General features: G+C 55.2%; 2 protein-coding genes across 5 annotated transcripts; one reads left to right on the plus strand and one right to left on the minus strand.

Annotated features, from left to right (window-relative positions):
* The first annotated feature begins 620 nt into the window (after window positions 1–620).
* On the plus strand, window positions 621–6170 carry NUBP2 (NUBP iron-sulfur cluster assembly factor 2, cytosolic). Of its 4 annotated transcripts, none has more exons than XM_087449381.1 (7): window positions 621–694; window positions 3275–3393; window positions 3556–3754; window positions 4263–4417; window positions 4554–4664; window positions 4829–5030; window positions 5492–6170. In XM_087449381.1, exons 1-7 carry the CDS (start codon window positions 679–681, stop codon window positions 5635–5637), a joined length of 948 nt encoding a protein of 315 aa, XP_087305507.1. In that variant the 5' UTR covers window positions 621–678; the 3' UTR covers window positions 5638–6170. The 4 variants fall into 4 exon arrangements, with proteins under 4 accessions (XP_087305507.1, XP_004438248.1, XP_087305506.1 ...); XM_004438191.3 differs by having other exon boundaries at window positions 624–694; window positions 4829–4898; XM_087449380.1 differs by lacking the exon at window positions 621–694 and adding an exon at window positions 718–1180.
* Window positions 6171–7204: 1034 nt separating this feature from the next.
* IGFALS (insulin like growth factor binding protein acid labile subunit) lies at window positions 7205–13251 on the minus strand. The gene is made up of 2 exons (XM_004438190.3): window positions 10414–13251; window positions 7205–9229 (listed from the first exon to the last, which is right to left on the minus strand). Exons 1-2 carry the CDS (start codon window positions 11048–11050, stop codon window positions 7428–7430), a joined length of 2439 nt encoding a protein of 812 aa, XP_004438247.2. The 5' UTR covers window positions 11051–13251; the 3' UTR covers window positions 7205–7427.
* Window positions 13252–24677: the final 11426 nt, after the last annotated feature.

Genomic DNA, 24677 nt, shown 5'->3' on the forward strand with positions numbered 1-24677 from the left:
CCCGGGCCCTCCTGGCGCCGCCGCACGCAGGCACAAAGGCGCGGCCGGGCCCCGCCGCCCGCAGCTCCCGCAAGGTAGCGAGCGCGGCGGCCGTGCCGGGCCGGCCGGGAGCGGCGGGGCCCAGGAGGCGCGGACGCAGCGCGCCGCCGCTCACCTGCAGCCGCTCCGCCGCGCTCCGCCGGGCCGGCCGTGACCTACTTTCCGCTCTTCAGCGAGACGTAAACAATCCCCGCCCAGCGGCCTGCCCCCCGCGCCGCATTGGCTCCGCTGCGCAGGCGGGAGCGCCAGCTCGGGCCTGCGGCAGGGGCGGCCCCGCGGTACAAGCCTCTTGCCGAGAGGCTGCTGGACCTGTCAATCCTGACTTGACGTCCTCATTAGTCAATCTCAAGCGGTCGGAGACAAGGCCCGCACGTCCATTGGACGCGGGGCAAAGGAGGGAGGCGGCCCCATATTCGGGCGTTGACACGGAAGTGGGTCCGTCTCCGGTACGTCGTCTGCACCGGAACCTGTGTGCACCCCTTGTGCGAACTGATTGGCTGAGGGAAGCGCGAGTGTGCCTATCAAGAGGGGACAGGGGGCGGGCTCCGCTGCTCATTGGTCTGAAGGCTCTTCACTCTGGCTAGGAGGCGGGCACTCGCGGGAGGAAGCGGACGGAAGCCGCGGGGCGCCGCGGGCGTGATGGAGGCGGCGGCGGGTGAGTGTGCCGGCCCCGCGGGCAGTGTCCGGTCCGCGGCCACCGAGGGTAGCGGGAACTGGCCGGCCGGCAGCCGCTGGTCTGGGCTCCGGGCTTTTAGCAAGTCTTCTTTACGGCGTGAAGGCCGCGGAGGTGCACGTGTGTGCGCGACATCTTCAGGGACGAGTCCGCCGTGATGATAGCGCCGTGCGTGGACGTGGCGCTCAGGGACCTGTCGGTGTCGGCGAGAACGCAGACCAGATTTTGATGTTAAAAATGCAAATACTGCTCCATTTTATGCCGGGGGTTTTTGATTCGGTGGCCTGGTGATCCGGAAGATTTGAGTCTTAGGTTTTAAACAGGACTTAGGAAGAAGTCTTGTTTAAATGCTGGCTTTTAAAGAGAAGAAACTAGGACATCACACGCTCTTATTCTCTGGGAGTATTCTAGCTTTCCAAGCGTTAGTACTGAGAAACACGGAAGTTGTGTGGGACGGAATACAGACAAGTGGGTATGATCACATTTGCACAGATGCGCCACAATAGGTCTCCGTTAAGTAGTGGTTTGCCGTGTTTGTTCTAAAAGACCTGGGTCTGTTACCTTGGGCGCCAAACTCTTAGACCGCTGGACTCATCTGTCAGATTATAAACGTAACACTGGAGAAAAACATGTGAAACGGGTTGTTATGATAAGGGCAGGTTTGTTACAAGGTGTGAAGATTATCTTCTAGATTGATGGAGGCTTCTTTTTTAACCACGTTTGAAAAAAATGCACATAAAAACTCAAAAGGGCTAATGGGGTATGCAGAAAAAAAACCGACCTCCCTGTGCCCAGAGGCAGCCCCTGGCTTTCCAGAGAGATTCTTTGCCTAGGAAAACTTACCTACTTGTCCAGTGTATCAGACAGTCGCTATTGGTTGGACTTGACGATGAGGCTGACCGAGGCCTGTCACTTCCCTCTGTGGGAAGACACTGCTTTTCTTTGCCCCTTCCAGCACAGCCTCTCACATGCAGTAGGCACTGGGTGAATGTACCTCATTGATTTATAAACTTTTTCCATTTACTCAAGAGAGAGAGGTTCTCGTGGTTGACCCGTGAAGATTGCTGTCTGAGAAGTTCACTGCACCTTCCAGTTACCTGAAAGCATCAGTGTCCTGTCTGATGCTCAAACAGACAAAATTCCCCACTCCCATCAGTGGGGAAAGCGAGTTGTCATTACGAGTTGTCATTACGACTGCTGTGCGCTGCACAGCACCGCACTAATGGCGGCCAGCCAGAGAGAAAGCAGGACCCACCCCCGGCTTCACCCACCCCCCACAACAGAAGCGAAATTGACTTCTAAATACCTTTTGGTAGTAAAGCAATTCAAGTAATAACCTTTTAAGTTGCCGCAGGGGTGATCTCGAGCCTTAGCCTTGGTGTCTGCTGGCAGTGATCTGGGTGGGGGGGTGTGCCCTTTCCTCATCACCTTACAAGATGTCCCAGCCCTAAGTGCTGGAAGGAGGCCTAGGAAAGGCACTGTAACACATCTGTGACAAGGACCTGCCTGAAAGCCAGGGCAGGTGCCTTCTGAGTTCTTCCTAGGGGGGCCTTGGAGGCAGGGGCCTTTGAACCTACTCCCCCTAGAGGTGGGGCAGGAGGGGGGACAGTATTTGTGTGTCATTTGTTGAGTTCCTCCCGAGGACCTGGGTGTGTGGTGAGGGTGGTAGAGAGAGCAGCTTGTTGAAGGCCAGGCAGGAGTCAGGATGGTGAGGCCCTGAGGGCGCTGGGACAGGAACATGAGGGTATAGCAGGGGGGCTGAGGGCTGTATGTATGCAGATGGCACCACTGTGGGGTGGCCGGGATTGGAGATGGTGACCATTTACTCCGTGTCATTTTGGGCTCACTGGAAGGGAGAGGAGCTGGGGCAGAATGGCTGGCAGCCGACGGGCATCCACAGAGTTGTCGGCCCCAGGGCCTGCATGGGGAGTGTGCATCCCGTGGCTGCCCTTTTGTACTTGTGGTTTCTTAAGGCCTGGCCAGCAGCCACGCACGAGAACCGGCCTCGAGTTAGCCAGGTGATGCTGGGTCCCCAGAGCTATAAGTGTTCCTCCTGAGAACTGGAGGCCAGGGATGCCTGAGTCCTCTTCTGATCCCAGGGAAGCTGGCTGGGAGCCTACAGCTCAGACCTGGGTGCTAGAAACGGGTGCTGCCACGGCGCGGACGTACCTCCTGGTTGTGACGACGTTAGTCCGCCCCATTCCCCATTGGAATCAGCTGGGAGCTGGCAGTGTCTGGGTCATCCCGCCCATGTGCGTCCAAGCTCCCAGGTGTGCAGTCACACGTGTGCACACTAGAAAGAGGAGTGGTTTGTGGGCATTTCCTGCCCCAGCAGCCGCACTTCAGATGGGGGTGGGAGCAGCAGCGGGTCAGGTCTGGGGTCTGCAGAAGACCTTCTGCTTGGGGGTGTGTGCATAGGTCCGGGTGAAGGTCTCAGGACCACCCTGGTCTCAGGCCTCAGAATGTGGGAGGTGCTTAGTGACCATCTGGGGAGTGAGCAATGAAGAGCATCTGGTCTGAAGTGGACTCCCTGCCCCCTTACCCTCTTACCCATCTGACCAGAGCCTGGACACCTGGCTGGCATCCGGCACATCATCCTCGTCCTCTCAGGAAAGGGGGGCGTCGGGAAAAGCACCATCTCCACGGAGCTGGCCCTGGCCCTGCGTCACGCGGGCAAGAAGGTGAGCACCTCCCACCCCAACCACCGTGCCCTTCCCCTCCTGAGCAGCTGCCCTGCCCCTTGGTGTGAACACACAGGACTGCCAGCTGATTTCTTCCTGCTTGACAGTGCCCCTGCCTTGGGAGGCCCCTATACGCCACATGGATGTCCTGCCTCCTTGCAGGTGGGGATCCTCGACGTGGACCTGTGTGGCCCCAGCATCCCCCGCATGTTCCGGGCACAGGGCAGGGCCGTGCACCAGTGTGACAGCGGCTGGGTGCCTGTCTTTGTGGACCAGGAACAGAGCATCTCCCTCATGTCTGTGGGCTTCCTGCTGGAAAAACCGGACGAAGCCGTGGTGTGGAGAGGCCCCAAGAAGAACGGTAAAGAGCGGGCAGGGGATGGCCTCTCCTAGCTGCCCCTCGGGAGCCCAGGGCCTGGCCCTCCTCCCACATGGGCCCCCGTGCACACCACCGCTCTCAGTAATGGGCGTGAGACACAGCTGTAAGGCCATCAGCTACCGCGTTCCCATCCCCTGGGCAGGAAGGGTGGGGCTGCCCAGACTGGAGGCCACCCAGTGTGGGGGACGCCGAGGTGGGGCTCGGGTGCCCCCGCATCAGCAGTTGGCATTCAGCCCCCTCTACCTGGCAGTGAGAGGCTGCCAAATGCAAGGAGCAGGCTCGGGCTGCTTCCAGGGTGGGCCAACGTGCGTTCCACTGCAGGCCGTCTTCTTTCAGGCCGAGGAAGCTTGAGGTGTTCCCGGGCCTCCCTGCTGCGCTGCTTCTCCTCGTGCTGTCGGTGGGCCCTCAGCCCGACTCTGTGCCTGGGGGTGGGTGGAGGCAGCGGGCTTGGTGAGCCCTCGTGAGCCCGGGCCTCCCTGGGTTTTTGCAGCGCTGATAAAGCAGTTTGTGTCTGACGTGGCCTGGGGGCAGCTGGACTACCTGGTTGTGGACACACCCCCGGGGACCTCTGATGAGCACATGGCCACTCTGGAAGCCCTGCGCCCTTACAGCCCCCTGGGGGCCCTCGTGGTCACCACACCCCAGGTACTGCACGAGTGCCGTCCCATTCCCGCTGTGTGCGACCTCACCCTGGGGGGCACTTTTCCCTGCTCGTTATACTCATCTTGGCTGAGTTTTCGGGCTGCCCATTGGCCGTTCTCGTCTGTTTCCTGGTCTCCAGGCGGTATCCGTGGGGGACGTGAGGCGGGAGCTGACCTTCTGTAGGAAGACAGGGCTGCGGGTGATCGGGGTCGTGGAGAACATGAGCGGTTTTGTCTGCCCGCACTGTGCGGTGAGTCAAGGAAAGTTGTTGGGCGGATTGCCAGCCCTCAAGGGGGAGGGGGCAGGGCAGGTTGGGGGGGCAAGGATGCTGCTGTCCCCTGGACCTGCCCCTCGCCCAGCCCCTCACGTGTGGAGAGTGAGTCCTCGAGCAGGCCCCATGTCTCTGTGTCCTAGGAGTGCACCAGCATCTTCTCCAGGGGAGGTGGCGAGGAGCTGGCCAGACATGCCGGAGTCCCCTTCCTAGGTGAGCGGATCGGGGCTGCCCCCTCCAGCCTCTACTCTGGGTGGTCTGACCTGCGTCTGCCCACTGTGCCTGAGGGAGAGAAAAATGGCAGCAGCTGGTTCCTCTCGTCTTCCTCAAGCTCATCTCGGACAGGTTGGTTACCACTAACTAACCAGAGAGAGCTGGCCTGTTGAGGGGAACGTCAGCCCCACCCCAGACTTTGAGAAGTGCCTCTGCAGCTAAAATGCCTGCTGGGACCCCAGAGGAGCAAAGGGCCGGCTGTGGCTCTGGGGGCACCTCTGTCGGGGGACACTGGTGGTGCATGACCACATGCCTCCAGTGCTCATCCTGCACTTTCGCCAAGTGGGCAGAGCATGAGGCAGAGGGCTGGGCCTGCTGGGCCGGCAGCTGGCCGTCAAGGTGGAAACTGAGCCTGAGAGTGCCTTCCAGGCACCTCCAGCAGGAGCGTGCCCGACAGGGTGTCCACTCTTGGCTAAAACAGTGCTGACAGAGGCTCCTGAGCAGTGGGAAGTGCGTGGACATGACCTCCCGGCCCCCAGGCCTTCTCTCACCGCCTCTTCCTTCCCCGGACCCCTCCCTTTCTATCTTCACAGGTTCTGTGCCCTTGGACCCTCAGCTCACAAGGAGCCTGGAGGAGGGCCAAGACTTCATCCAGGAGTTCCCCAAGAGCCCTGCATTTCCTGCACTCTTCTCCATAGCCCAGAAGATTCTGAATGAGACGCCTGCTCAACTCTCCTGACCGAGGCAGCTTCCAGCGTCTCCTCCTGGCGCCATTGTGGGCTTGCGCTCACAGACTTAAGCAGGGGTCCTGGGTGAGGGTCCTGGAACCTGCAGAGACTGGCCTTCGCGGCTGTCACTGTGCCTGCGTCTCCCTGCTCTTGGAGACATTTCTGGTGTTCCAGCAGCATGTTGGCATCAGAGCCGCTGACCGTGAGTGGTTCTGCTGGGTCGGCCTGTGGCGGAGCCCAGGGGAAAACGTGGGGTCCGGGTGTCATGGCCTGAGCTCTCTGGTGACATCACGTTCACCCCACGTCTCAGTATTCACACGCCTCAGACAGACGGACAAGCTGCCCCTCTCAGCTGAGTCTCCATGTTGTTCACAAAGCTTGTGTGTCTGCAGGGTTGCTGGGGCCTCCACTGTCCTCAGGTGCCCTGGGTTCTTGGCAGCCGGTGGGTCTGTGAGAGATCGTGGTGACAGAGGGGAACACCCTGTAAGGTGTTAAAACTCGTAATTTCAGAGGAACTCACGATTAAACATATCCTACCGCCATGGTTACAAGTCTGACGTTTCTAGATCATTCTGCCCTGGTCCTGCCTCTCTGCCTCACAGTGTGGCTATATCCTACAACAGACAGCGTTCACTCCCTAAGTCCTGGGGCTGGGCCAGCAGTCCCATTGTCGACAGGCCCCTGAAGACTCAGGCGAGGATATGTTTCAGTTGAGTTGGGTGAAGTTTGTGGGGGAATTTGTGATGTCAGAGAAATGTGTGAGGGGGGACGCTTGGCCCGTAGAGCTAACTGCCCGCCTGGCCCCTCCACACCGTGGGGACCTGGCAGAGCCGAGAGCAGGCAAGATGAGTTAGGAACACGGTGTGAGTCCCAGGGCTCCGCTCTTCCCTGCACCTCCCCAGGAGGTCGGGGGGAAAGCAGTTCTAGAAAGCAGAGCCAGGCGGCCCCTTGGGCGGAGGTGGCAGGGGGTCTGGGATGCAGCCTCAGGTACCGCTCCCTGGGGGCAGGGTGGGAAGGCGATGGGTGCGCCGTGGACGGAGGTTTCCTGGAGTGGGGAGGGTGCTGTGCCAAGAGGAAGGCTCGGGGGAGAGGACTGTTGAGGGGTTTGGCCAGGAACACGAAGCCCTGGAGAGTGAGGATCGGCCCCCATGCTGGGCCCAGCCAGGCCTCCTCCACTGACTGCTGGGCGTCTTGGACCAGCGCCCACCTCAGCTGTGCTCTGGCTTCCCAGAACCAGGCTGCCTCCAAGGATAGTGCCCAAAGAGGAGGGCCAGGACGCTGAGGTTCTGAAGGACCTGAGTAAGTGCCCACCGCTCCTCAGGTCAGGGCTGGCGTCCCTAGAGGGCCCGGGGCTGGAGGCACGTGAAGACAGTCCGGGCACAAGAAGGGAAGGACTGGGAAGGGCATGCGGGATTGAGGGCGGGGGGGGGGGGGGACAGGACGGGGGACTGCAGCGTACCCAGGCAAGCGCTTTCCTCCCCTCCCCCAAGTGTCATCCCTGTGGCCACACGGTGTGTTTATTAGACTGCTTTTAATTGATTACAGCTGGGGAGGGCTGTGCCCGCCCACCCACCCCCACTGTCCTGGTCAGGCCCTCAGGGACCAGGCTGGTGCCCACAGGCCCTGAGCCCACACCGACAAAGCCCCAGGACTGTGTGTCTCCCATAGGAGGGACCCCAGCAAGTGAGCAGTGTGGGGTCTGACCCCCCAGAGAGCTGAGGAGCAGCGTGCCTGCCGGGCTCCGGGGATGGTGAGGGCCCGTTCTGACCCCAGGGCAGTGTCCTGCCGGGCAAGCCTCAGATCAGCAGTGAGCAAAGTGGGCCTCGCCGACGTCTCGCAGATCGAGGCCCAAAACACCAGGAGGGCTGGCACAGGTGATGTTGTTGTACGTGTACACGGGCAGCTGGCAGTCGTCCCCCTCTACGACGGCCTGGACGAAGCGGGGCACGACGCTGGGGTGCTGCAGGGCAAAGGCCCTGAGGGCCCGGAGTGGGCAGCCGCAGTCCCAGGGGTTGCCCTCGAGCCACAGGCGCTCCAGGCTGGGGGGCTGCGGCACGAAGGTCCGCAGGGAGTTATTCCTGAGGCTGAGGTAGTGCAGCCGCCCCAGTTGCGAGAGGACACCCTCAGGCAGGGCCTCCAGGCGGTTGTGCGAGACGTCCAGCCAGAAGGCACGCTGCAGGGGCCCCAGGGCATCTGCCGAGAGCGCCGACAGCCGGTTGCGGGCGAGGAGCAGGTACTCCAGTTTGCCAAGGCCCTGGAAGAGCCGGCTGGGCAGGTGCGTGAGCTGGTTGGAGGTGAGGTCCAGCTCAAGGAGCTCCCCGAGGCCCCAGAGGCTCTGCTCCTCAATGGCCACAATGCCGCTGTCCTTGAGGAAGAGCCGGCGCAGCCCCGAGAGGCCAGCGAAGGTGTGCAGGCGGATGCGGCCCAGGCAGCTGCCCTCTAGGTGCAGACTGTGCAGCTTGCCCAGGCCCTGGAACACCTGCTCTGGAAGGTTCCGCAGACAGTTGCTAGAGAGGTTCATGACGGCCACATTGAAGAGACCGAGGAAGGCGCCTACCTTGACCTCCTGGATCTGGTTGTTGTTGAGTGTGAGCACCTCCAGCTGGCCCAGGCCCTCGAAGGCCTTCTCCGGCAGGTGCCGGATGCGGTTGTGGCCGAGCTGTAGCTCCTCCAGGAAGTGCAGATCCTTGAAGGTCCGGGGCCGCAGGCCGGCGATGGCGTTGTGCGAGAGGCGCAGGACGTGCAGGCCCAGCAGGCCCGGGAAGGTGTCCTCCAGGAGGCTGCCCACACGGTTGTGCGACAGGTCCAGCCAGCGCAGCGCCTTCATGCCCAGGAAGGCGCCAGGGGCCACGGCAGCGATGAGGTTGTGGTCCAGGTAGAGCTTCTGAAGCTTGGGCAGCTTGACAAAGACATTGGCCTTAACACTCCTCAGGGCGTTCCTGCTCAGGTCCAGCTCCCGCAGTTCGCCCAGGCTGCAGAAGAGCGGGGGCTGCAGGTAGGCTAGCTTGTTGCCTGCGAGCACCAGCTCACGAAGGTTGGCCAGGCCCTGGAACGCAGTGTCGGGGAGCACGGCCAGGCTGTTCCAGCCGAGGTTGAGGTCCCAGAGGTTGGTCAGACCCTGGAAGAGGCCCTCGTCCACCCTGCTGAGGAGATTGTTGTTGAGGCCGAGCGAGGCCAGGCCCGGCGTGTGCACAAAGGTGCCGGCCGCCAGGCTGCGCAGCTGGTTCCGCTCCAGGTGCAGGTGGTACAGGTTCTGCAGGCCCAGCAGCGCCTGTGGCTCCAGGCTGGCCAACCAGCTGCCCTGCAGGTTGAGGAAGCCCAGGCTGGAGAGGTTCCGGAAGGCTGCCGTGGGGACAGAGGACAAGTTGTTGCCATCCAGCCACAGGGCCTTGGTGCCGTCCGGGATGCTGTCCGGCAGCCGCGTGAGGTTCCGGGAGCTGCAGAAGACCCCAAGCTCCTCCGTGTAGTCGTCGTGGCCACAAGTGCAGACGGCCGGGCACTGCAGGCCCTCAGCGTCCCCCTGTCCTCCAGGCTCTGCTCCTTCCAGGCTCCAGGGGCCCAGTGCTGCCCAGGAGACCAGCAGCACCACCAGGGCCAGGCCTCCTGCGGAGAGAGGGGCTTGGGGAGGCGGCACTGAGGGGCTCGGGATGTGAGCCCTGGGGTGAGAGACCTGGAACCTCCCAGTTTCAGCCCACACCTGTGGGCCGCCATGGAACTTAGCGCCCAGACCGCAGCCTGTGACCGCAAGAGGAGGCACTGCTAATTGGACTGGAGAAAGGTCTGAGCTGACATTCACAGTCGCCGCACTTAAACTGGACGTCTTCCAGCTCAAAACCCACTGTACTTTCCCCCCGCAGGACTGACGAGGTGGCAGTGCCTGTTCCAGAGAAAACTGAGGGCGGGGCACCTGGCAATTAGGCCGTGTGGCTGTCCGTGTCCCCAAGGTGGACACTCGAGCTGGGCCAGGCTGCCAGGCGGGCCTGGAGGAAGGCGTGAGTGAGGGAATGTTCTGGAGCAGGCCTGGGTGGGCATGTACTCGTTGCCCATGGAGGTGGTCAGTGAGCCAGGCACCTGCTGCCCCAATTAGGCCCCCAGATTAGGGGGCACTCACCCACCGGCTCCCCGGCATGTGCAGTCTGCTCCCAGGGAATTGGCTGAGAAATTGCAGCACCGGTGTGGGGAAAGGAACAGGGTGCAGGCCTTGGGGACACATGGAGACCCTAGACCATTGACTTGCCAGGGGTCAGGCTGTGCCTTGGGACAGAGCGCCAGGCTCCCCGGCAAAAATGCCCCCAAATCTCTACTGGGCACTGAGCTGCCCGCCGCATCAGGCCCATCCCTGCTCTTGAGAGCTCAGGGTGCTGGGGTGGGGGTTCAGGCAGTGCCATAGGGTGCTTCTCGCCCAGCTGGATGGGGTGAGGCCTCTCGAGAGGACAGAGTGGCAGTGGCCTGTCCTCCGAGTGTCTGGGAGAGCAGCAGGCCCTGGCCCAGTGGAGGGTCCAGGGCAAGGCCCCTGGGGTGGGGGTGCAAGGAGACACCCTCCCTGCCTTCAGCTCGCCCTTCCTCCCCTGCGCCACCGTCCTGGGCCCTTAGGAAGGAGAGGAGGTAATGGAGGGGCCAGGTGCAGCTGTGGCCCCCAAAACCCCCAGCAGTGACATGCCCCCCCTTGGGCTCCTAGAGTCCCCCAGCCCACCCCGAGCTGAGCCTTCACTGGGGGCTGCCCCTGCCCCAGTAGGCTTGGGGCTGGCCACCCCTAGAGCAACTCGCTGGAGCACTTGGGGCCTCACCTTTCCTCAGGGCCATCCCGCGTGCAGAGCAGGCCGCAGGCGGGCAGCAAGCAGGGTGCGTCCACTGGGGCCGGCTGCTGCTGCCCTCTGGATTTCTCCACCGACAGGGCAGCCAGCGCCCTGTCACCGGCCAGCCCAGCTCTGCCGGCCCAGGCTCCGTTAACCCCCTCGTGCCGGGGGACCAGCATCGGCACCAAGTGCCTGTGGTGCAGACAGCATGGGAGAGGCTGGGGTGCTGCTTGTGCCCTGAAGCTGCTGTCCGGTTCCAAGGGGGGCTATGGTGCAGCTCTGAGGGCCAACGGGCCTGTCCCCCATCCCCCATCCTCCTGATCCCCACACACACACTCCCTTCCATCCCCCGGTCCCCAGTAGGATTGGGCCAAGCACAGCTGGGGCAGCGGGCAGGTGGGAGCTGGGGTGTCTCTTGGCGCAGCCCAAGAGGGGCTGGTGCTCCGACAGGTTTGAGGAATCCAGGAGAGGTGGCCTCTGTGCTCGGCTGGCCTTCTGCCCATGGGTGGGGGCCCCTGGGACAGCTCCTGGGGTCCTCCGGCGCAGCAGAAGACCAGGTGGGGGTTAAGGGGGAGCCACCCTGGTTCCCAATGGGCCTGCTCCACTGCTGTGGTGCTGACCACCCCATCCTCCTCCCCCTTCCCCACTTCCTAACAGTCTGGGCGGGGTCCTGTTCAGGCTCCCCGGGGCTTCTCCTGTGCCCTCAGGGTCAGCTGGTGTCTGGCCACTGCCCCTCCCCCAGCCTCTCTTCTAGGAACACCTGGCAGGGCCCCTGGCTGCTTTGTGTTTGCTTCCCCAGCGCCACCCTCCCAGGAAGAAAGTGGGGGATGGCCTGGCCTCAGGGGCCCCCATGCTGTCCTCCAGAGCTCCTGTGGGGGCACAGCCACCCTGCTCTGTGCACAGGCCGCTGGGATGGGCACCCAGGGCCTTACCTGGCCCGAGGTCGGCCCCGGGTCAGACAGGGAAGAAGGCTGCCGGCTGGAGTGGCCTCGAGAGAGGGGAGCCCCACCACACCCTCGCCTGCCAGCCCCTGGCTCTGCTCTTCCTGCTCCAACCACATCTCCTCCAGGGGCTGGCCAAGTGCAGTCTGGCCCCCCAGCCGTCCCTTCCCCTCTCCCCAGGACCCTTCCTCTGGCTATCAGCTGTGCCTGCCCACTAGTCCTTCTGCTCTGCCTGGGGTGGTGGGCTTGTGCTCAGGAGGGACTGGGAGGGGTTGGAAGGGGCAAAACCAGGTCTGGGGAGGGCAAAGCTCATTGAGCTTTGAGGGCCTCTCAAAGGAAGAAGGCAGGACTGTGTCCTGGGGGGATGGGCGGTGGGGAGGGGAAGAGGGAAGGCAGGTGGAAGCTGCCCACATCCCTTCACCTCCCCCATGGGGCCCGGAAGCTCTGCCCTGCCCATCTATGGCCTGGCCACTGGGCTTGGCTACTCGATGGGCCCAGGAGAGGCTGGGAGCCCGGCCACGGCGACCCCTCCCTGGCTCCCGGGCCTCGCCCCTGCACATCACACTAGGGAGGTGTTGGGGGAGGGAGGCGGCTTTATCTCTGTCCCTTTACTGAGCTTTGATTTTTTTTCCAGGTCATTTCTCAGCTTCTCTTCTGAGAAATTATAGATCTGCAGGGAGAAAGTCCACACCCAGAAATTTACACAGCAAACATACATTTACACAGTAGAAAGTGTGGACTCAGCAGGAGCTCCGGGGCCAGCTGGGCCTCTTCTCCAGAAAGTTCCCGGCATGGAGGGCCCTCTCTGCCTGACTGGAGGCCTGCAGGCTGAGGCCAGAGCAGCGGGCACGTGCACTAGGATGGGAGTCAGCGTTCTGGCGGTTCTCGTTTGGAGGGGAGGACAGGAAACTTCCGGTAAATCCAGAGTGAAGCCTGTGTGGCGGGAAACCAGCGTCAGGATCTGGGCCGCGGGCCTCGGTATTCTCAAACCGTTCTTGAGTCCCGCAGTAACATCCGTGTGCAGCCTGCTCAGTGCGAAAAAGAACGCCTCTGTCCCTGCCCCACAAAGCAGCCCGTCCTGACTTGCAGGCTGGTCACTGCCCTGGCCTCTCCTCCTAGTTGACCACGGGGGGTCTCCCTGAGGACTCTGGCGTCGTTCGCCTGTTTTGATCTTCACGCAAGTGGTGTCTCACCGAAGCACTGGCCTGGCTGCTTGTGTGACGTGTGATTCAGCCAAGTCGTAGATGCAGCTGTCCCTTCATTCTCCTTTATGTCATGGGATGCGTTTATCCATCTGCTGCTGAGTGACACTGAGGTCACTCCTGGCGGTGCTACGGCAAGCCTTTGTGTCTGCGTTTTCTGGGGTACCAGCGTGGGTGTTCTGTTGGTCCTAAATGGAATTGCTGGGACCGGGGTGTGCGTCTTCTTGGCAGGTGAGGCCAACCCTCCCCGAGTGTTAGGGGGTCACTCCCTCCTGGGGCCAACGGGGGTGCCCTCAATGCCACACCCCACCTTGTCTACCCTTAGCCCCAAGGGTGAGTGGATGGCGGCTTTCACTGATCCATGTTTTCTCAACCACCAATGAAACAGCAGCTTTTCAGAGACTCACTGGCCAGTGGATCGTCATGTGTAAGTCTCTTGTCAATTTTTCTATTTGGTTGTCTATCAGTCTGATGTATATTTTTTAAAAAATCATATTCTGGATGCAAGCCCTCCCTCAGGTACATGTGGCCAGTGAGGTCTTCTGCACTGTAGTTTGCCTTTCTAGTGTCTTCATTGTGATTCTGGTGCGAGTTCTTAATTTCAATGTGGTCTCGTAGATGTTCTTTAAATGGCACATCTTGAACTTGATTCCTTAAATACCAACAATAATAAAGATGGAAAAACTCCAGAAGGTCCCCCCCCCAAAGCCCCAGTAGATAGTTGTATGTCACAGCTGCACATCCTTCTAGTTGCTGTATGTGGGACGCAGCCTCAGCATGGCCGGAGAAGCGGTGCGTCGGTGCGCGCCCGGGATCTGAACCCGGGCCACCAGCAGCGGAGCGCGCGCACTTAACCGCTAAGCCATGGGGCCGGCCTGAGAAGTTTTTTTATGTAATTCAATTTATCAAACTCTTCATGGTTTCAAGTCCTATTTGGCAGATGACCTTGAGCATATTCTCTTAAACCAGCCTGCAGCCACGTTATCGCTTCACCTTTCACTTTGACATCCGCAGGCTACTTCTCCCTCATCTGCTTTCTAAAAGTGTGAGGTAGAACTCAAGTTGAATTCTTTTCGGTGGGTTAGTCGCCTCCCCGCCATCCAGTGCAATGGCTACCCTTCTCGCCTTGCTCCTCGGCACCACCTTTGCCGTAAATCAGGGTCCCTTGTCAGCCCCGGCCCTTCCTGGGCTCTTGTTGCCTCTCTCGGCCTCCAGCTGAACTGTGGAGGCTTTCCAGTAAGTTTTGGTAACTGGTAGAGCCCCTCCTCCTCCCCCTCCCCCCCCACCTTCTTCCTCTCCTCCTCCTCCTCCTCCTCCTCCAAGAGCATCATGGCTACTCGTGGTCCTCTGTGTTTCCTTAGACACTGGGATCAGCTTGTCACATGTCTAAAAACCAAAAAAGCCTGTTGAATGTTGAGTTGTTGCAGTTTGTGGAGAATTGACATCTTCACAATATTGAGTCTTCCAATCTGTGGACGTATAATTCCTCCTTTTATTTAGGTCTTCTTTGGTTTCTCTGGTGTTTTTGTAGATTTCTATGTTATGGTCTTGCATATATTTTTTAGATTTTTTTCCTAAATGGTTGTTACTTTTTGATACTATTATAAATGTTATCTTTTTTCCTCCTTAATTTCATTTTCTGTTTGTTTAGGCTGAAATTTTTTAGCAGTATTAACTAGTTATTAATATAGTCTTATAAAGTATTAACCAATGTGCCCTTATCCAATAATTCTTTTTCTAAAACAGCTTTATTGATATGTAATTCACACACCATAAAATTCATCCGCCATAAGTATACAATTCAATGATTCTCAGTAAATGTGTAGAGCTGTGCAGCCAGTTTTAGAACATTCCCATACAATATGTGGTCTTTTTTGTCTCACCTCTTTCACTTAGCATCATGTTTTCCGGGTTCATCCACTGGTAGCACGTGTCACTACTTCATTCCTTGTTATGCTGAATAGGATCCCACTGTCTGGATTTGACACATGGTGTGTATCCATCATCAGCCGATGGACATATGCTTGCTTCCATTAGGGGTTATTATGAATGCTGTTGCTATGAAGATTTGGATGAGTCTTCTTGTATGGACATGTGTTTCATTCCTCTGGGGTAGATTCTTAGGAGTGGAACTGCTGGTTCACATAGTATTCATATCTAACTTTTTAAAAAACTGTTTTCCAAAGTGATTGCATCATTTTACAAAGTATGAGAATTCCAGTTGTTCCACATCCTCACCAACATTTGGTATGGTTGTTTTTTTTTTCATTTTTAGCTATGCTAATTTTGTGTTTCTCTGACAATTACTCATGCTGAGCACCTTTGCATACGTTTATTGGCCATTCTCATCTTCTTTGGTGAAATGTCTTTTCAAGTCTTTTGCCCATTTTTTAATTGAGTTATTTGTCCTCTTATTGAGTTCTAAGACTTTATATATTATGGATATGACTTTATATATTATGGATTATAAGATATAACATTTGCAGATACTTTTTATGGTCTGTGGCTTGTCTCATTTTTCTTAAATGCTGTCTTTTGAAGTGCAAAAGTTTATTTTAATGAAATCCAACTTACCAATTTTCTTTTATGGCTCATGCTTTTGGTGTGGTGTCTAAGACTCTTTGCCTAGCGCAAGATCACAAGATCTTCTAATCAAGGAATATAGACTTTCTTTTCATTTACTTAGATCTTCTTTAATTTCTCTTAGCAATTTTTTATAGTTTTCAGTGTATAAATCTTACACTATTTTGATGCTATTGTGAATGGAATTGTTTTCTTAATTTCATTTTCAGACTGTTATTAGTATGTAGAAATACAATGGATTTTTCTTATTAATCTTGTATCCCAGGACCTTGCTAAACTTATTAGTTCCAGGTATGTGTGTGTATCTGGATTCCTTAGGATTAGCTACATATAGGATCATGTCATCTGTGAATAAGGACATTTTTACTTCTTCTTTTCCAGTATGTATACTACCTTTGTCTTTTTCTTTCTCTTTTTTTTGTGCTTTATTGCACGTCTAGTACAATGCTGAGTAGAAGTGGCAAGGCAGACATCCGTGGCTTGTTCCTGACTTTAGAGGGAAGCATTCAGTTGTTCACCATGAATTATGATGCTAGCTGATGTTTTTCATAGATGCTGTGACAGGCAGAATAATGCTCCCAACCAAAGATGTCCATGTCCTTATCCCTGGAATTGTCAATATGTCAAGTTACATAGCAAAGGGGAATAGAGGTTGCTAATCGGCTAACCTTATGATAGTGAGATTAATGTGGATTTTCCAGGGGACCCAGCCTAATTACAAGGGTCCTTAAAAGTAGAAGAGGAGGTCAGAAGAGGTCAGTGTGAGGTGGCCAGAGGAAGACTAAACCCACAGTTGCTGGGTTTTGAAGATGGAGGAAGGAGTTCAGGAGCCAAGGAATGTGGGCACCTCTAGTAGTAAGAAAGGGCAAGGCAACAGTCCAGTGAGACTCATCTCAGACTTCTGACTTCCAGAACTGTCAGATGATAAATTTGTGTTGTTTTAAATCACTAACTGTGTAGTGATTTCATATAGCTGCACTCAGAAATTAACACAGATGTTCTTTATCAGGTTGAGGAAGCTCCCTTCTATTCCTAGTTTGTTGACACTTTTTATCATGAATGAGTGTTGGATTTCTTTCAAATGCTTTTCTGCATCCATTGAGATGATCTTGTGCATTTTGTCCTTTATTCTGTGGTCTATTACGATAGTTAACTTTTAGATGTTTAACCTAGCATTCCTGTGACGAATCCCACTTGGTCATGTTGTATAATGTTGCTGTATTTGGGTTACTAATTTTGTTAAGGATTTTGCATCTAAGTTCATGAGGGACACTGATCTCTAGTTTTCTTTTGTGATGTCTTTGTCTGGCTTTGGTATCAGGATAATACTAGCCTCACAGAATGAGTTGGGAAATGTTCCCTCCTGTATTTTCAGAAAGATTTTGTGAGTGACAGAATACACTAGTGAAGCCATTTGGGCCTGGGCTTTCCTTTGCATGAAGACTTAAGACTTTTTATCAATTCAATTTCTTGTTATAGGTCTATTCTGATTTCCTATTTCTTTTCGAGTCAATTTAAGTGATTTGTATCTTTCTTGGAATTTGTCCATTCACCTAAGTAATTTGTTGGTATAGAGTTTCCCTAGTATCCCTTATAAGTACCTTATATTTCCGTGGGGTTGGTAGTGATGTCTCCTCGTTCATTTATAACTAAAGGTTTGTCAATTTTGTTGATCTTTTCAACGAACTTTTGGTTTTTCTGTTCTCTATTTCACTGATTTCCTCTCTAATCTTGATTCTTTCTTTCCTTCTGCTTCGTTTGGGTTTGTTTCATTTGCTCCTTTCTTTAGTTTCTTAAAGTAGAAGCCTAGGTTTTTTCATTTGAGGCCTTTCTCCTTTTCTCATACAAGTGTTTAAAGCTATAAATTTCCCTCTAGCACTGCTTTGGCTGCATCTCACAAATTTTGATATGGCGTGTTTTCATTTTCACTCTTTTTGACCCACATGCTATTTAGAAATGTGTTTAACTTCCAAATATTTCAGATTTTTCCAGACTTCATTCTGTTGTAGATATCTAATTCCACTGGAGTTAGAGAATATACTTTGTATAATTTCAGTCTTTTAAAATTTGTGACTTGTTTTGTGGCCTAAGATATGGTCTATCCTGGAGAATGTTTTATGAGCACCTGAAAAGAATATTGGTGGAATGTTCTATAAATAGGTAGCTTCAGTTGAGTGACAGTGTTCAATCTTCTATATCCTTGCTGATGTTCCATCTAGTTCTATCAGTTATCACATGGAGTGTTAAAATCTCCAGTTATTGCTGAATTACCTATTTTTCTTTTCAATTTCTAAAATTCTTTTTCCCCATTGACTGCCCTACCACACCTGCCCATTCAAACTAGACATTAGTTGCTTTGACAGAAGATTGTTAGAACAGAAATCACAGAGAAAAAAAGGAATTAATTATTGGTTGTAGAGTTTAGGAAGTCAGGGTTCTGGCCTAAGAATATCTGCTGACAGAGAATAAAAAAAACTCTTTGGGCCGGCCCCGTGGCTTAGCAGTTGAGTGCACGTGCTCCACTGCTGGCGGACCGGGTTCAGATCCCGGGCGCGCACTGACGCACCACTTCTCCGGCCATGCTGAGGCTGCGTCCCACGTACAGCAACTAGAAGGATGTGCAACTATGACATACAACTATCTACTGGGGCTTTGGGGAAAAAAAAAAGGAGGAGGATTGGCAATAGATGTTAGCTCAGAGCTGGTCTTCCTCAGCAAAAAGAGGAGGATTAGCATGAATGTTAGCTCAGGGCTGATCTTCCTCACACACACACACACAAAAACTCTTTGAGCGAGGGGGCAGGGGAAGGCGTAGAGAAGGAAGTAAGAGAAAGGACCTGGTGTCCTGCCACCTCAGCCTCAGGGGAATCCCAGATGGGTTTGAGGGTCTGAGAGCAGAGGTGACCCTGACTTCTGCTAAAGGCTGAGCATTCAAGCAGACAGAACCACGTGGAAGGGCAGTGTGTGTCCTGGAGGCCTTCCTCTCTGGATCTACGGCCACTGCACCAAGCTCTCTCCTGGATCTACCGAGATCTGATTTTTTCCCAGGCCTCTGCTGCCCCAGCTCAGAACCAGCATCCAGAGAAGTGAGTGGACCAGGAGAAGCCTCTCCTTTTACAGCTTTACTGACAGATTAACGATTAAAAGTTGAAGATTACTAGAGAGAGTGGGGGTTGCATAACACTGTGAATGTACTGAATGCCACTGAATTGTACACTTGGTTAATTGTACGTTGTGTGAATCTCACCTTAATAAATAAAAATAAATTTTAAAAGGTTGATTGTAAAACAAGTCACTACTAAAATCTAAGCGATTTTATAGCTGGAGGGAAATGTACCACACTGGGACTAGCACAGGACACACAGCAGGTCGGCTGGGTAGCTGTCGAATAAACAGTGAGGGCCTGGTCGGGCCAGCGTGCAGAAAGACCGCTACCCAAGGGGCACGTCCCCGAGGTGGCAGCAGAGGGTCAGACTAAACGCACAGGGGCATGGCTTGATGAGAGCTGGAGCCCCCACAAGGGGAACAGGTGACAGAGTGGTCAGGAAATACTTTAAAATCCTCAGAGAGAAGAGGGAGCGCACTGGGTCAGGAATCAGGAACACCTGGGCTGTGTTTATATTTGATGTAATAACTTAAGTCCACCCATACACTTGTACACATGTCAGGGAAGAAATAAGAATGACAAGTCATGAAAGTTCTACACAGCCAGATTGTAGTGCTTCACACCAGACGCTTCAGGAGAGTTTTTGGCTTTACTTTCTTATTAGGAAAGAAGATGAGAAATCCCTGGTAGGGGAGAGCTGGTAGGAAGGGGGAGGGAACACAGACGCCCATGTTAGAGACATGAGGACATTACAGGCTGATTTTAAAACATGGGAAAGAAAAAAACTTTCTAAAAGTGGCTGAAGAAGAAGGGAAATAATAGCCCTATAACCATGAAAAAACTGGAATCATTAGTATTAACAATACCCACAAAAGAAAACACCAGGCTCAGAATAGAATTACCTTCTACAAACTCCCAAAGAAGTGAAGAAACGCTCCGCCGCACTTGATCATTTACCAAAACCAGACGGATTGTACAAGAAAGGAGTCAGCAGCTGAAGTTCTGATGAAACAAGATTTAGCCCAAGAATATAATGACTCAGTGCTGAAAAACTGTTCACAGAATTCACCAGACCAAAGGAGAACGTGTGATAAGATCCAGGTCCCATCGGAATGACTCCTAGCAACCGGAGGACTCGCTCGATGTGATGACAGTAGCTCTTCGGCCTGACCACCAACCTTTGAGTGGACGAGTCAGCCTTCTGCACGTCCCACCACACCTGCTGCTTCCTCCTGGCAACACCACCCCCTCTGGTTTTCCTCCTCCCTCATGGCTCCTCTTCGGCTCCCTGACCTTTGAATACCCTGAAATCTCTATCTCACTCCCACGTGACAGCACCTGGTCTCCTGGCTTTAGAACTCACCTGCATGCTGGCAATTCCCTAACGTGCACTTCTAGCCTGGACTGTGCCCTGAACTTCCTCTGCCTACCCTATCTCCACTGGGAGGTTTCATAGGCACTTTAAACTCGACTTGCCCAAACCCAACCCCACAGTCTCCTGGGAGCCCTTCCCACAACCTCCCCATCCCAGTAAACAGACATGAAGTCCCCTGAACTCGGCACTCTCAGCTCAGACCCAAGCTGGGAGCAAATGCTGTTGCCTCTACCTCGGCTCACGTGGGGAACCACGCCACCTCTCCCACCTCCACCACCGGCCCACCCCGGGCTGCTGCCCCAGCCTTCTCTCCAACGGCCCTGCCATGACACTCCTGGTAAGAGCTCTGATCCCACTTCTCACACCTCAGAGTGGATGCCAAGGTCCTCACACGTCCTGTCTGCTGACCCCCTGTCCCTGCTCCCCTCTCCCCGCTACTACTCAGCTCAGCCACGCTGGCCGCTGGCTCCTCTGCAGACCTGCCCCGGGGCCTTTGCACTGGCTCTTCTCTCCCAGATAGCTGTGTGGCTCACTCCCTCGATCCCCTCAGTTTTTCGTCTCATGTCTCCTCCTCAGCAAGGCCTCCCCTAGCCACTCTATTTAAAAAGGATGACGCCCATGGCGCTCCCTGTAGCTTGTCCTGCTCCATTTTCTCCATGGTACTTCCTTTGTCTGACCTGCCTGATATTTCACTCATCTTGTCCCCCTTTATCCCTCCACCAGGATGGAAGCTCCACAGGTACAGGGATTTCTGTCTGTTCACTCTGAATCCCCAGAGCATCTCAGTATCAGCCACACCATCAGCATTCAGACATTTGTTAAACTAATCAATGAAGTCAGGAATAAAGGCCACTGTGCCCACTAGCCTCACGTCAACACGGGAGGCACAGAAACAAAATCCCAGCCACGGGACCACCAAAGGCCTAGGAAGGAACCAGAATTAACATCAGAACCACAAGTTTAGTGGGCTCCGGGGAACAAAGTTGACTGTACTTCTTCACACTCCTGACCACTGGAGTAATTTAGAAGATGCCAGGGGCCGGCCCGGTGGTGCAAGCAGTTAAGTGCACGTGCTCCGCTGCGGTGGCCCGGGGTTCATGGGTTCGGATCCCAGGTGTGCACTGACGTACCACTTGGCAAGCCATGCTCTGGTGGCGTCCCATATAAAGTGGAGGAAGATGGGCATGGATGTTAGCCCAGGGCTAGTCTTCCTCAGCAAAAAGAGAAGGATTGCAGATGTTAACTCAGGGCCGATCTTCCTCACCAAAAAAAAAAAAAAAAAAGAAGATGCCATTCACAACAGCATCAAAAAACAAAGTACCCAGGGACCAGATGTCCCCAGGAAACCGCCTCTAGGGAGAACGTTATCAAGCCAGAGATGAACGGTGTCTGCTGTACAATGGAAACTGGGTCTGGCCTCCCCTGGTTTGAGGAGGGAGCCTCTAACTCCTTCCCCGAGGTTGGGGGGAACCTCTTATTCACAGTAGCCCCTGGCCACACCTGGGTTTACACTAATGAGGTGACTCAGTGGGGGCTGTCACACCAGAAAGACCCGCCCTATGATCAGAGGGCTGGATTTCACTCCACAGATGACACTGTGACATCTCAAACTAACCCGATGCTGAGGCTCGGTGAGCTTCCTGGTAGGTGAGACCCGATGTGCCAGGAGGGTGACACCTGCATTCTGTGAAGAGAGGGCACGGATCAGCATTCCGGACCCTCCCAGACCTCACCCTCTGCGTCTCTTCACTTGGCTGGTCCTGGTTTGTATGCTTTATAATAAAACTGCAAAATCATAAGTATAGCGCTTCCCTGAGTTCTGAGTCATCCTACTGAGTAACTGAATCTGAGGGGGACATGGGAACCCCCAATTTGTAGCCAGTTGGTCAGCAGTGCAAGTGGCCTGGGGACCTTTGAGCTTACTGGCATCTGAGGTGAGAGCGGTCTTGCTGGGGACCACACCCTTCACCTCTGAGGTCACGCTAACGCTGCTAGCCAGCGTCAGGGTTGCACTTCAACAGCACAGCACGGACAGCATCAGAGATCCAAGCGGAGGGACGAACGGCATGTTCCTAACCTGAAACTCTCCATATCACAAAGACTCACTTCTTCCCAATCTAGTATGTCAGTAGTACTCCAGTCCAAGTCTCAGAAACAAATTTCCTAATATTTACACATAAGAGCAAAGAGCCAAGACTCTTCTGAAGGATGAGGTTGGGTCGTGTCCCTTCCTGGAAATGAAGACTTGTTCTAAAGCTGTAGGAACAGGGAATGTGGGGCTGGTGTCAGGACAGACAGACAGATGTACCAACAGAATGTGGAGCCATGAAACAGGTCTGCACCCAGGATGCTCACTCGCCAGGGCTGGCAGTGCAGAGAGGGGACACCTGGGTATCCATCCCCCAGCCACCAGCATAAACAGCATTTGCACGTGAATTATAAACCTGAGTGTGAAAAGCAAAAAAAACCCTTGGATGAAATTATAGGAAGGTATCAGAGGAGGGAAAGAGGTGTTTCCATGGGACACACACAGCATCTACCATGAAGGAAAGAAGATGCATTTCACTACATGAAATTACGAATTTCTTCAACAAGACACCAGAGAGTGAAGCCAGCAACAAACTAGGAGATCATTGCAAACTTGCATAACCAAAGAACTCACAAAATACGCGATGTGAAACATGAAGGACTCCTACTGATCAGTAAAACCAAGTCCTCGGAGAAAACCAGGGAAGAAGCCTAAGGGAAGCGGCAGTTCACAGATGAGGAAGTCCAAAGGGCCAATAAGTCAATAAGCGTGTGAATAGGTACTCAACCTCCCAGGGAACCAGGTAACACATGCGCAACCTCCAGAAAGTGCCAGTCCACGCTCCCCAGAGGCGCCAAAATGAACACATTCAACCCCAAGTGCAGCGGGATGGGGAGCAGCTGCTGCGCTGCGTGGCTTTGCCGGCTGGTGCAGTGCAATCGGCTCGCTTTACCACATGGGCCAAAATGTTCTCCGACACTGAAACGCACCTTCTCCACAGCCAGCAGTCCACTTCCAGCATCAGCAGGGGACCAGATGAGAGCGCTTCAAAGGGGGAGGGGGAGGAGGAGGAGGGACGGCTGTGGCCCCGGAGGCTGGGTGTTGGGGCGGGTGTTTCCTTATGTTCTGTATGTTTTATAAATGTTTTGTTTCTTCTCTTTAATTGACACTTAAATGTGCAATCGGGAACACAGGAACTAAGAAGAGCCAAGTGGGATTGTGGTGGACACTGGCAGGAGGGGGGTCTCTGGGTAGTGGGTTAAAACGAAAACCCCTCACCCCTAGCACAGCCTTTGTGCAGCTGGGGAAGACATGCGGCTGATGGAAACTAGCAGTGACCTCAACATCCGTGGGGAGGGGGCTGCCAACAACACGGGAGCACCTGGGTGGAATGGGCACAGTGCCCACAGGTCTACATCAGACCCTCGTGCTCTCCAGTATTTACAGGCATCACAGCGTCCTGAGACGCCTGCACCGGTATTTCCACACAGTTGGTGGTCAAGGCTATGAAATGAAGTCTCTAGAAGGACCCGTGCAAAGCCCATTCCATGACACCCCTGGGGGAACGGGGCGGGGGGCTGCTGGTCACAGGGAGCTTTGGCTCCATCTAGAATGTTATCATCTTTGGATAAGAATGACTCTGTGTGATTGTCACACAATTCTGACATGTCCTCGGTTCCCAGCCTCACAGCAGCGTGGCCCACACAGGCAGCTGCGCAGTGATGGGAGCCCCAGCTCAGCCCAGGATGGGACAGAAAGGCATGAACACCGTCTGGGGTGAGCATCCCCACAGCAGGAAAGACCCACAAGAGACTGAAGGGACCAGCTCCGCGAGCAGAGCCTTTGCAGACTCCAGCTCCTGGGACCATTCTTTGTCATATCAAAGCCAGACTGAAAACACTGAAAACAGAGGAAAACCTCAAGATCCAGAAATGAGCTGGTTGGGAACAAACACCCCTTCTTCCTCGCAGCCCTCCTTGCCCCTCACTGTCCCCTGGGTCTGGGCCACACACCCCAAGTCTCACCCTTCCTCCTTCCACCTCACGGCCCTGGGTGCCAGACCCACTGCGGCTGCCTCTTCCTGTTCCTCCCCAGCAGAGCCTCCCACCAGCTCTGCCTAGGATGTGACTCGGTGCAACCAGAGCCCACCCTCTTCTCCCAGGGTCCAGGACTAGTCTGAGCTTGCAGGCTAAGGAGCCATACATAGCACGGCAGCTTCCCAGGGCCTCTTCCAAACTTCCACAGGGAGGAAGGACATGGAGACCTCTCCCTGCTGGGGCCTGCATGGATCACACTGTGAGCAGGGTGGCAAAGTGCCCACGGTGGTGTCTGACAGCCACGTGGGCGCCTGGCGACTCCCCACCTCAGATGTGTGTGCTGGCGTCCCTCCCGTCAGCACCCTTACCCACATGAGGCACAGTGTCCCACACTGGTCCCTGGGAACGTCCCCAGGACAGGGCAGCCTTCACAGAGACAAGGTGTGCCGAGCTCGGAGCTCTGCGGGCACCACGGAGCAGAGGCTCCCAGCCTGCATACCTCTGGCCCGAGCTCCTAGGCCCTGCCCCACAGGTGGAGGTGACTCCTCACCACTGCTCCAGCCTCCGGCCTCACGCACAGCAATGCTCCATCTGTGAACTGTGTGCTGCCCCAGCCCAAGTAGGTGCTCAAGGCCTGACCTGGCCCAGGCTGGGCTGGGGTTCTGCTCCACATCAACAAAGAAATGCTCCGTGAAGATGCCGACACAGGACCCGTGAGGATGACTTCCTCTAGAGGCAGCTGGGGGAGGATGGGGGAGGAAGTGGGGGGGACGCCAGGTATCTCCCTGCAGTGCCAGAAAAGGAGGGGCGAGTGCCCCGGCCCCCTGGGGCCCTGTTCTGGTCAGCACGGACTTCAGGGAATGACAGCACGGATGTGCGGCCTCAGCAGGGGAAGGGGGCAGCTCTTGTTGGGGCGTCACACAGGGGTTCACATGGGGGCCCCACGAGAAGCCCAGAGAGAACACACAGTCTGCAAGCGGAGC

This window comes from Ceratotherium simum, chromosome 26, assembly GCF_057802395.1.
Source record: "Ceratotherium simum simum isolate JZ-2026a chromosome 26, ASM5780239v1, whole genome shotgun sequence".
Classification (NCBI taxonomy): Eukaryota; Metazoa; Chordata; class Mammalia; order Perissodactyla; family Rhinocerotidae; genus Ceratotherium; species Ceratotherium simum.